Source organism: Pelmatolapia mariae, linkage group LG4, assembly GCF_036321145.2.
Source record: "Pelmatolapia mariae isolate MD_Pm_ZW linkage group LG4, Pm_UMD_F_2, whole genome shotgun sequence".
NCBI lineage: Eukaryota > Metazoa > Chordata > Actinopteri > Cichliformes > Cichlidae > Pelmatolapia > Pelmatolapia mariae.
Window position 1 is genome coordinate 21,379,925 of NC_086230.1, and position 11,804 is coordinate 21,391,728.

The window sequence follows — 11,804 nt, forward strand, 5'->3', positions numbered from 1 at the left end:
GTAGCTTGTGGAAGTCTGTAAAGTCTGCACTAAGTGTGCACATGTTTATTGACATCAATCAGAGTGTCTGATAGTGTTCCTGGCCTTTTTATCAGCCACTGGAGGAGAGTCCGATTTTAGTAAACTGTCTTCAATGCAGTGTTTACTTTTTGCAATGCCAGTCAAAATCCAGGAGATTATAAAGATGTATGCGACCCCCCCCACAATGCAATCTGGCACAAAGCAAAGTGTGTTACCTGCAGGGACAGCACAGAGGAGAACCATCAACATCAGAGCAAATGGAACATTTTGGGGATTTTATCTTTTTCATTTTGTTCAGTCCCACCACAATGCTGGGAGCTGTTGTTCTCCTGCTTGTACTTTATCTTGTTTCTATCATTTTCATCTCTAAGGAAAAAAGAAATGAACCCCCAGGACCGAGACCTCTGCCCCTGCTTGGTAACCTGTTGCAATTAGATCTCAAGAGACCCCACAAATCTCTGTGTGAGGTAAGATAATCTTCTCAAGATCTGAATCAAAAGAAGCCAGTTTAAACATATTACAATACTTAATGCTATGTTATGGCCCCAGCAGGGCCTCCTCTGAAATGTTAGGGAACATGCTTTTTAATTATTATTATTTTTGAATGATTCTTCCAGCTTTCAAAGAAATATGGCTCTGTATTTACTCTTTACTTTGGAACTAACAAAGTCGTGGTCCTGGCTGGATATGAGACAGTCAGAGAGGCACTGGTCAACTATGCAGAGGAGTTTGGAGAGCGCAACATCTCCCCGATACTTAATGATGTAAACCAAGGTCATGGTATGATTCTTTTATATTGTGGTTTATTAAGTTTAATTTCATGTTCACAAATCATCCACCCATTCTGTGTCAGCCCAGGGGAAATTGCAGGTTTTGTTATTTGTGATCACTAGAGATATAAGACAACATGATCGAAACAGGCTACACAATTAACAGCATGTTTCCTCATGTTTTGCAACAGCTGACCAATATCATGAAGTCCAGGTTTCCTTTCAGTGAGAAAAATAATATTTCAAAAATAATTTTTAAAGGTTTAGTGGTGCATATTCCTTTGTTCATGGATGTCTGCCATGAGTTAAGTTCTGCTATTTGTGACAAAACTCTGTTTTGTAGTTTGAGTTCAGTTGATAGTTGGCTTTATAATAACATTTCACCAATGAGACAGATGGAAATGCCAGATCAAAAGTGATAAAATTACTCTGGAATAAAAAAATAAAATAAAATAAAGACCTACTGAAAACCTTAAACTAGGGTGATGTTTCTTTGTGAAGAAACATTAGCACAATAGCACACATGACATTATCTGCTGCCTGCAGACTTATCCATGTCTGAAATTATCAGCACATGATTGGGAAACCTTGGAGTGACTTATCCAGCTGATAACAACAGTCATCTGACATCTTACCTGATTGCTGATGTTAAAGTAAACTAACCCATGAAAAAAAGAGATATCCGGGTCTGTTAAACATGCTCTTTTCTACCGGTCACAGATGTTACACTCTGACCTGTCTGCATTTCAGACCTGTCACCCACTGAAAACATTTGGATCATTATGAAATGAATGATAAATATGATAAAGTAGGACCTCAACTGTGGAGCATGAGAAATACATGCTGAAACACGTCGCTGCCAATACATTAAAAATGAGTTTTATTTTATGTATATTTCATACAGCTTCTCAACTGGTAGAAACAGGGGTGTATGTCTCCATTATCTGCAGGTCCATCAGAATCACTACTCAAAAAATGTAATGATTTACACATTACTTATTACTTTTCTTTAAAAAAAATTGCAGTATGTCACTTAATTTCCTGCTATATAAACTAATTAATTACACTACTCATTACATTACTTTCTCGTTACTCTGCAAAATGACATGAAACATAGCAATCACATAATTACCGGTTACTACTACTACTACTGAGAGATCAGCAGGTAGTTAGGAAGCTTCAGTGCTACAAGCCTGATTGCTGACCATTGACACTGCTATCTGTTGAACTTCAGACTCTGGCAGCTGGACTGGGGTTGCTGGACAGCTTTTACATGACTTTGGATTTTTGGATGTTCAGTCTTTTGCACATTTCTATTGCACAGTTGTGTCTGCACTGTCTTGTGCCTGTATGGTTCTGTTCTGTCTGGTGTTGCACTGTCTTTGTTTTGTTTTCTGCAATTTTTGCAATTTTTGAACATTGCAATTTATGCAATGTCCTGTGTTGATTGTCCGTTGTAAGTCATATGTAAGACCATGGTCTTGGAGGAAGTTTCACTGTGTACTGTACCACTTCACATTGTTGGAATGACAATAAAGCCACTTGACTTGATATGGATAGCTTTATGTTATCATGCTGTCCGTGCAGATCTTTGAAAAGAGCTGAAGTTGTGTTGGCAGTATTATTTGGTTGTTTCTGTCCTGGGCAAAGTCATATCTGTGTCTCCACTCATGAAAACCTGTAGACTGCACCACCGTTTTCCTCCTCTTGAACACAAACTGAAATCAGTTGATTATAGCGTGTAAAAAGCAAGTTTGATATTTTTTTCTGTCTATTTTTCCATTGTCCTGCAGATACCTGAAAAGGTGTTATAATGCAAGTAAACACATAATTGTAATTGTAATGTAATTACTGAATTTTGTAGCATAACACATTTTAGTACGTTACTGAAAAATCTCATGTGGTTACAGTAACACGTTATTTTGCAACCTGTTTCAAAGTTAACATGTTCACCTAACAGGAAGGTAAAGATTCCCACTTTGAAACCAGGTGGAACACTCGTCCCTGGGGGGGTTGTATCAGGATGTAAAGGGTCACAAAGCAACAAATTAATATGTTAAACCCAACACTGCTTGTAAACTGTAATTAACTGACCTTCTGTTGTAAAATTTTATGTCTTGTAGGGATTCTGTTTGCAAATGGAGAATCATGGAAAGAGCTGAGATATTTTGCCCTCACCACCCTCAAAGACTTTGAGTTCGGCAAAAGACTTTCTCATAAAATCTTGGCGGAGTGTAGCTATCTCATTCAAGTGATCGAAGAGCATAAAGGTATGGAGATAGCATGTGTACGCAGTGTTAAAACAAAGACCAATTTAATTTTGCTGAGGTTTGTTTTAATGCTACTAGAATTAATTATTAATGTCTTAATCTTGTCCACACTGTTGGTTTACAGGAGAACCATTTGATACAGCACTTCCAATAAATTATGCAACAGCCAATATTATCTTCTCCATTGTGTACGGATGCAGATTTGACTACAATGACCCGATATTCACAAAAATGGTGAAGCGAGCCAATCATGCCACATGTGTCACAGGTTCTGCATCGGTCCAGGTTTGCTTTTTGACCCAACTCTTTTTTTAAATGAATGACATAAAATATTAACAGTGACTATTATTATCTGTGTGGCATAAACTGACACTGTTAAAGCAGTGCGAATGGTAAACATCTTATTTTATGTTGAAGCACACTCTGTCTGTATATCAGTTTACAAATTTATACTTTTGGTGAAATATATTTGGAGTGTTTTACTGTTGTCCATTGAGCCAAACAGAAATATTCACATTTCATAATGGGAAAGCAAAATATAAAATAGTCATTGAAGGCATAAAGTGGTCACAAAGATATGGAAAATATCATATGTATACGTAAAACAATGCATGACGATGGTGCTTTTGTAAAAATGAAAGCATTACTTGAATCTTTACTTTGTTACTGTTTAATTTTACAGCTTTATAACATGTTTCCCTGGCTGTTCAGATGGATTAAAAACCGTCAGGTGGTGTTAAAAAATGCTGAGACGAGCATCAGAGATGTAAAGTATTTAATTACGTACCTGAAAGAGACACTGGACCCTGACATGTGCCAAGGGTTTGTGGACTGTTTTTTGATTTGGAAGCAGAAAGAGGAAGTAAGGCAGCATGTTTTGTCTTTTCTAACATTTTTAAAAAGTGGCTCAGTGTTCAAAATTTCAGTTTTATAATTATACCATTTCTTTCTTTCTTTCTTTCTTTCTTTCTTTCTTTCTTTCTTTCTTTCTTTCTTTCTTTCTTTTTTTTTTAGGAATTTGGTATTGACGACTCTCACTACAGTGAGGAGAACTTGATATTCACAGTGATTGACCTGTTTGTTGCTGGTACTGACACCACAGCAGCCACACTGAGATGGGGTTTGCTATTAATGGCTAAATATCCACATATACAGGGTAAGGAGGCAGATGAAACATGCAAAACTCTCCTCCAAACATTTTATTTCTGTTTTCATAAAGCTCCCTAGCCATTAGAAAATGGAATATTTTCAAGATATGTTTTGCCTTTGTCGACATCTATCTTTCATCAAGGTATTTCACGCATGCAGGAGTTTTGGTTTAGCCACAGCTCTTTGTCTTATGGTTTCCATACTACACAGACTTAATGGCAGGATAGAGTTGGTTAAAGTTTAATGTTTAGCTCAGGTAAGTACAACAAGGAACTCAGCAATAGGACCAAACTCACCACTCAAAAACTATGGTTAACTTTCTAGAACTTCATTTCGTTTCCAGTAGGCGGAGGGTTAGGGTCTCCTAAAGCTAAAACTTAAGCTTCCAGCAGTGTGAGAGTGGAACAGGCAGGTGTCCTTAAGAACAAGCAGGCTGTTGCACTGGGAGTTGCACTCTCCAGTGGAGGATGATGGATAGGGTCAATAGTCTTTTAACTTACTTTCCTGGAAAACCTAAGTGGCCTGAGCAATACTACTTCACTGAGAAGTCAACAATCTGGCAATGAGAGGAAAAAGGAGCTGGGGTTGGCAGGTAAGTATCCACTGATTTCCGTTCCTCTGGCAGTATTTCAGTTTCTTCAGTCTTTGTTCTATACATTTACCTTATACTATGACGGGACACGTGGTTTTTCTATATTGGGACTATCATAATGTGTCGGGCCGGACTCAAACGCAAAACTTGTGCAAGTTAAGTGATTTCATTTACAGTGATGGTGAATTGTGCTATTTATAAAGTCTTCTAGTTATTCACAGTTCAAGAGTCTCTTATTTACAAACTCCAACAAGGGAGGTGATTCCAAAGGTTTTCCAGAGCTGAAGGGTTTCCAGAAACAAATTCCTCCTCTTCAGCCACACAAAACTCTCTCCCGTAAACTCCACTGGGATGTCCTTAACAGAGGAAATATGAGTTACGAAATCTTTGTGAAGAGAAAATGAGAGTTTTTTACGGGGAGGATGAGGAGATAGCTACTGCGGTTAGACCGCACTCAGGTGAAGATTGAAAGTCAGGTCCCAGCTCGGATAGTTGTCAGCTGATTGCCAGGTGCCTCACAGGTGCTTGATTTCTTCAGGCGTGTTCAGGAGTGGGTGGAGGTAAAGAAACAGGTAAAGCACATGTTACAGGTACCGGGTGGCAGCACCTGTAGACAGCTATATATGTGTCCTGTAAACGGGAAAGAAATGATCAGACAGGGAGACGTGGTTTGCCGTTCCTGAATACTCTGCCATTATTTATTCAAATTCACAATTATGCACTCCTTTTATTACTTTTACAGTATTACAACTGTGTACATACTTATTCCTAAACATAGCTCACACATTCTCCATGTGTTCTGTTACCAACTAGACAAAAGGGAATTAAAACATTCCAATGTCATAAACATGACCAATTTTCTTTTGAGACTTGGTTCAAAATGAATTCCAACAAGACAAATCTATAAATCTCAAATAGTTTGGCGTAATCAGCACCATCTTGACATGTGCACTGAATTCACGGAAACACTTTATGGCAGAAAACAAGGAACTAAAACAATAGACAATAACGGTGGAGTCTATCACTAACATCACAGAGCATGTGGTGTGTGACCCAAACTAACATTTCTCATAATACTCCACCATTATGAGAAAACAGCATGGAGCGTGCGCTTCAGGCTGCTAACAACAGGCCAAACCATGGTCTCACACTGCCACCTACTAGTACAAAAATGGAGCGTCCGCTACAAATATCCCAGGTAGGGAAGGGTATCGTTTAGGTTTTATCCGATACCAGTACCAAACGGTTTGAGGTCTCGCAGCAAGCTATCAAATACGGTGCATTTCTCGGCTTTTAAAAAAACGCCATGCGTTGCCAGGTATTTCATCAGATTCGAGGAGTTACCTCTTTTGCACAGTATCACCTTAAAGCACTTGTTGCAGGCAGGGGCGGATCTAGAGAAATTTTCTTAGGGTGGCAAACACATATGCAGGTGGTTACATATGGTTAAAATGATTCAAATGCAGTAAGTATACACGTTTTTCATGTAAATATTTTCTATAACTTAATTATTCTCTGTAGCCCACATAATTAAACACTTTAGTTACATAAAACATGTGAGTTTTGATCTTATGTACTGTATAGCCTGTATAATAAATAAATATGTAGCCCAATAAGTATAAAATCCAGAAAGCTACACAACATGGGGCGGTTCATTTATAAACACAAGTCTAACTTAAGTTTCACACTGTTTTTTGTTAGAAAACAATCACATTGTTAGATGCTTAAATTACACAAAATGTCAGAAATCTGCACTGTCATGAACAAAAATGTAAACCTAATTTTTCATGATTTGTTGGATCAACCCACTGAGGTCTGAAATACAACAGCCATTTTTGACTCCTTTTGAGTTTACATTTGGATTTCAACCTCAAATTGTTTCATTTTATTTTTTCCCCTTGCCTTGTTTGGTTTCATTCTTTTCAGCTCAACTGAATTTAGTTGTTTTTTTTCACTGACACACTGCATTAGTGTTACTGATCTGAAATCACACAAAGAACTTAAAATCCTAGTAGCATTTTTTACTGTTAAAAAAAACCCACAGACATGTTGAGTAAATTTTTATAACTTGAAATGCAAATATAAATTGTACATTTTGTAAACATATACAACTATTTATCTAAAAATGCAGCCAATACACCTGCTGTTTTTTTTTTTCATTTTATGCAACCTCACTCCGCTGGTTTTCGTTACAGCGTTTACACTGCAATGTGCCTTTTTGGACATTCATTAGTGCCCTCACTGACACACAAAAGGACTACACAACAGAACAACTACACAAGACAACACGACACACTAACACACTAAGTATACACTCCACACTAAACGTCACAAACTAAACGTCATCTAAAACTCTCTCTCTCTCTCTCACTCGCTCGCTCTGTCTCGCTGCCGTTACCGTCACTCCCAAAACCTTTCCTTCTTCCTAAACAACCAAATCCCACGAGTTGACTTTAAAAAAAAAAAAAAAAAATTGGTCGACGTGGTACATTTTTCCACCAATAGGAAAGCGGTGGCTTTTTTTCCTTTCTTAACTGTTTTCGTGCTGTCCTTAGAAAACGCTTAAAACACACACACACACACACAAAAACGTGACGACAGTATTTAGAAAAAAGGAACGGACAGACGGACACTATGCAATATATTCAGTTTTAGCATTTATATTCACTGTTGACTGTAACTACGCTCAAACTGTTAATGCTATCTTATTTTAATTAACAACGCTGTCATATGCAAAACTGGGGTGGCACTTGGGGTGGCAAGGGATCATTTTAGGGTGGCACTTGCCACCCCATGCCACCCTTCTAGATCCGCCCCTGGTTGCAGGCTGCTGAATTTGCATCTTGTGCTGTGAAGTACAGCCAGACTTTTGAGCGCTTCGCCTTGGGCATTTTTTTTTAATCTGTAGCTCTGCTCTAAAAGAAGGTACGTACCTGGGCCCGCCTACTAAGCTTGCAAAGGTAAAATGATTGGCTAGAATCCAGAGTGTATGACATTTCAGGAAAAAATAAAGCACCGAAATAAAGCACTGAAATGTGTGCTGCGTTTCGGTCTGGTTACTACAGTTTATGTCAGAACCGGATACCGGTACCCATCCCTAATCCCAGGGTAGTTACCAGGTTTCCTGTTAAAATTACTGTAGTTATTTAGGGCATTCCCAAATGGAAATATCACTTACATTGAAAGTAAAATTACTTAAATTAATTCACATAAATGTGATCACACATTAGTGGGTATCACACACATAATAGGGCAGTCTGCTCCTGAACTCTGTTTGTACTCGTGATGGAGGGTTTGACTGTCCCACTCTGAGCTTGTGTCTCCTAGAGACCTCTTCCTGTTAAAAGGGAGTTCTTTCTCCCCACTATCACCAATAACTTGTTCATAGTGGATGGTCTGATCTTTGGGGTTTTCTCTGTAATATTGTTAGGGGTTTGTGTTATAATATAAAGTGATCATTGGTAATATGCGTTAAAATGAATGCAGACAAAAGCTATCCATTTATTTTGTGTCTATAGAGCAGGTCCATGAGGAGCTGAGACATGTAGTAGGAAGCCAACAAGTCAGTGTTGATGATCGGAAAAACCTGCCCTACACTGATGCAGTCATTCACGAGATCCAGAGACTGGCTAATATTCTACCTGTATGTCTTCCTCACCAAACTAGCCGAGATGTCACCTTCAAGGGATACTTTATCAAAAAGGTCAACTTCTCATCCACAAAAAATACCTTTTAATAGATATTTTGATTCACCTCTGCTAACTTGAATCGTGCATCTATGATAAATGTGCTCTTTTGCCTACAGGGAACTATTGTATTTCCCCTTCTTACTTCTGTCCTTTATGATGAGAGTGAATGGGAGAGCCCACACACTTTTAACCCTTCTCATTTCCTGGATAAGGAAGGTAAATTTGTCAGGAGAGATGCCTTCATGCCCTTTTCTGCAGGTATGACAACTTTATCAGGTTTTTGTTGAGAAAATTTGCACTTGCACAGACACGACTCGTTTAGATAAGCGTAAACGCTTTGCATTTGCAGGTCACAGGATGTGTCTCGGAGAAGGTCTGGCTAAGATGGAGCTCTTCCTCTTCTTCACCTCGCTCATTCAGCACTTTTGCTTCACTGCTCCACCTGGAATTACAGAGGATGAACTGGATCTCACACCAGCTGTGGGATTCACTACCCCTCCTTCATCTCATATGCTGTGTGCTGTCAGTCGCCATTGAGCGAGAGCTTAAGCAGGGCTTCTTTAAAGTGAATGCCTGCAGCAAGCAGAAGTATCATTTTTCAACCACCAGCAGATGTCACGATCCTCAACACCTGGATAGTTGAGCAAAAGCAGATGTTGTGAGGTAAAAGGAGAAAAATGTATTTCAGTCCTTCACATTAAGGCAAATAAAACTGTATTAACAGGAATGATTGGTGTTCTTTAGAGATGGGAAAAACTGGTCAAATTTTTTGCTTGAATTTGCTTTTTACCACATAATTCACAGTTTACCATATATTTCTGCTTTCTGGCACTTTGTTTTTTCCACAATGATTTTGATGCTGTATAATCTTACTATATGCTGCCCATTGTGAAAATTAAGTCTTTAATTTAGGTAAATACAAAAAATAGGTGTTTTAGGTGGGAGATATGCAGTGGGATGACTGGACAAAATGTTGTTTTCACACATCTGAATTTGTGATTTTCACCAAGACATGAACATAATACACTGCTTCTGACTGTTTTTGCAAAAATGATTTTTGCTCTGTAATATGTTAAAGGTTTATTCTTTATATTGCACCTAATGGCTAAAAATTTCTACTATATTATATAGACCTGAACCTGCATCTTCAAATATCTATTAAATCAGAAAGAAAAATAAAATAATGTTACATAGCCTTTGATTTTGGTCCTTTTTTCCCTTCTTTTTATGTTCCTTAAGAAATACCTACAAATATATAAAATGCCACACCATGTTACAGAAAGACAAAGCATCTCATAATATGAGAACATTTGAAATCAATTCAATTCTGTTTACTGTGAATTCAAAAGTTGTAATATTTAAACCTGATCAGATTTGGTTAAACATAGGTTGGCATGTCCGTTTAGCTGATTCTTTTGCACATGTAAACAATTTTCAGACTGATGTAGTATTTTGGTCTGGAAAAGAAGAAACTTAACTTACCTCCGTCTGTCTGTAATGAGCACAGTGTCTGGCTAGCTCTCTTTCCTTATGAAACCAGCCAAGATTTGAGCTTCCAGGGAAACTTTATCGAACAGGTTAACTGCTGCAGTTTCACTACTTGACAATAAAACCTCTTAAATCGAGCACACCTATAGTACAAGCAACCAAGACAAGCCAACGGTTCAGCTGAAACAGCTGTACACATCCAACCAGCCATCTCATATTATTTTAGTTGCTGTATCTGTTAGCTGGAACTCAATATTATACTGCTTGATTGTGACAAAGGCCTGTTACTTTAATCATAGCTTTAAAAATTCCAGCAAATGTCCCACTGAAAACAGGATTACCATTAATTCATGCTGTACTATATATGTTGTACTATACATATTATACTATATTTTCTATTTCCATGGACTGTTATGGAATGATTTAATATTGTTCTGGGTTTAATATTTATTTGAAAAAAGAGGTCTATCATGTTAATTGGATACTGTAAATACATTTGGACAAAGTAACTCTTCTAATGGCCTTTTGTTTTCGTCACTTTGGGTATTTTGTGTTTAAAAATAATATTGTTAAAAATAAAATTCCAAACACTTTCACATAAATGATTAAAGTATTAAAGATGGAAAAAAAAGTGTGTTTAATCTACTTTTGAATTATGATTTTGTAAATGGCTATTAAAAACTATGTTTCTGGAAAATAAAATTATGAATTCTTGGCATCAAACTAGAATTTAATGTATAAAATATCAGCTAAAATATCTGATATTAGGCCACAATGAAGATAAAAAAATTGATTTGGCTACACTTACAAATGCGTCTTTACATTTGCAGATCATTTCAGACAAACGTGGAGTTGGGGTTGAATTTTCTCTTGAAATAAATAAATAAAGGGGAACCTCTGGTATTAAAATTTCTCACGACACCGTTCAGGCCAGCCATTTTTTATTCTCTACTGAAATAAAGAAGAGGCAGACATCAAATTTCTGATGTTGAAAAGGGACATGGTATACAGTTAGAGCACCTGGGAGTGTTCTTTGTGCTGTTTTCTTTCCTGTCACCCTTTTGAATCTATGAATCATTAAAATGAGTACATCCAGACAAAACAAGTCCTTCACATTAAAGCATTTCAAGTGCATTTCATTATTTTTTTTACATTAGCCTTTACTGTCTGTGAATTTATCTTGGACAAATGTTGGAAACACATCACATAAGATAACACACACACATTTTTTCTCCAATCAGCTCTTTATTTGCAGATGCTGTGTTAAACAGGGTAGAACATTTGCTTATCCAACTAAAAGTGCCATTAGGCTGCTCCAACGGAACTTATTGTTTCGGAGGAAAACACAAACACAGCGTACAGTCGAGTCTTAATAGCTTACTTACAACTGGGCTTGTCAGGCACTCTTCTTGGTTGCAGTGGCTATTATTATATTTACATGCTTCCAGCTCCCGTTTCTGCTCGGTGACAACTCGTACTTTTCGACTATTCTTTTTCTCCCTCCCTGGCGCTCACAGACACATAACGGGTATGGCAGTCCATTCTCCCTGCAGCACGGACTACACTGCCCATGAGGTTACATTCTTTAGGGCGATGCCTGTAACACTCTCTTATTGCCTTCATATTAAATCATTTTTAAAAACATTTCTTCACTTCATTATGAGACGCGAGATTGAGACACAGGCATTTGAGTCTCTTAATGCGTGTTTTGTTTGGGTTTCCATCGGCGTGCGAGGGCATAGCCTAACATATGAAACAGGAAAATACCGCTGTGTGATCCCTTTATTTCAACAAAGTAACTGTATTCTGAATACCCCCTTTTTAA

The 11,804-nt window shown here is 37.6% G+C and overlaps 1 protein-coding gene across 1 annotated transcript; it reads left to right on the forward strand.

The window, feature by feature from the left end:
* Positions 1 to 278: 278 nt before the first annotated feature.
* On the forward strand, positions 279 to 9,028 carry LOC134626246 (cytochrome P450 2K1-like). Its single transcript, XM_063471880.1, has 9 exons — positions 279 to 488; positions 639 to 801; positions 2,915 to 3,061; positions 3,186 to 3,346; positions 3,744 to 3,923; positions 4,076 to 4,217; positions 8,321 to 8,505; positions 8,608 to 8,749; positions 8,841 to 9,028. Exons 1-9 carry the CDS (start codon positions 279 to 281, stop codon positions 9,026 to 9,028), a joined length of 1,518 nt encoding a protein of 505 aa, XP_063327950.1.
* The last annotated feature ends 2,776 nt before the right edge of the window (positions 9,029 to 11,804 follow it).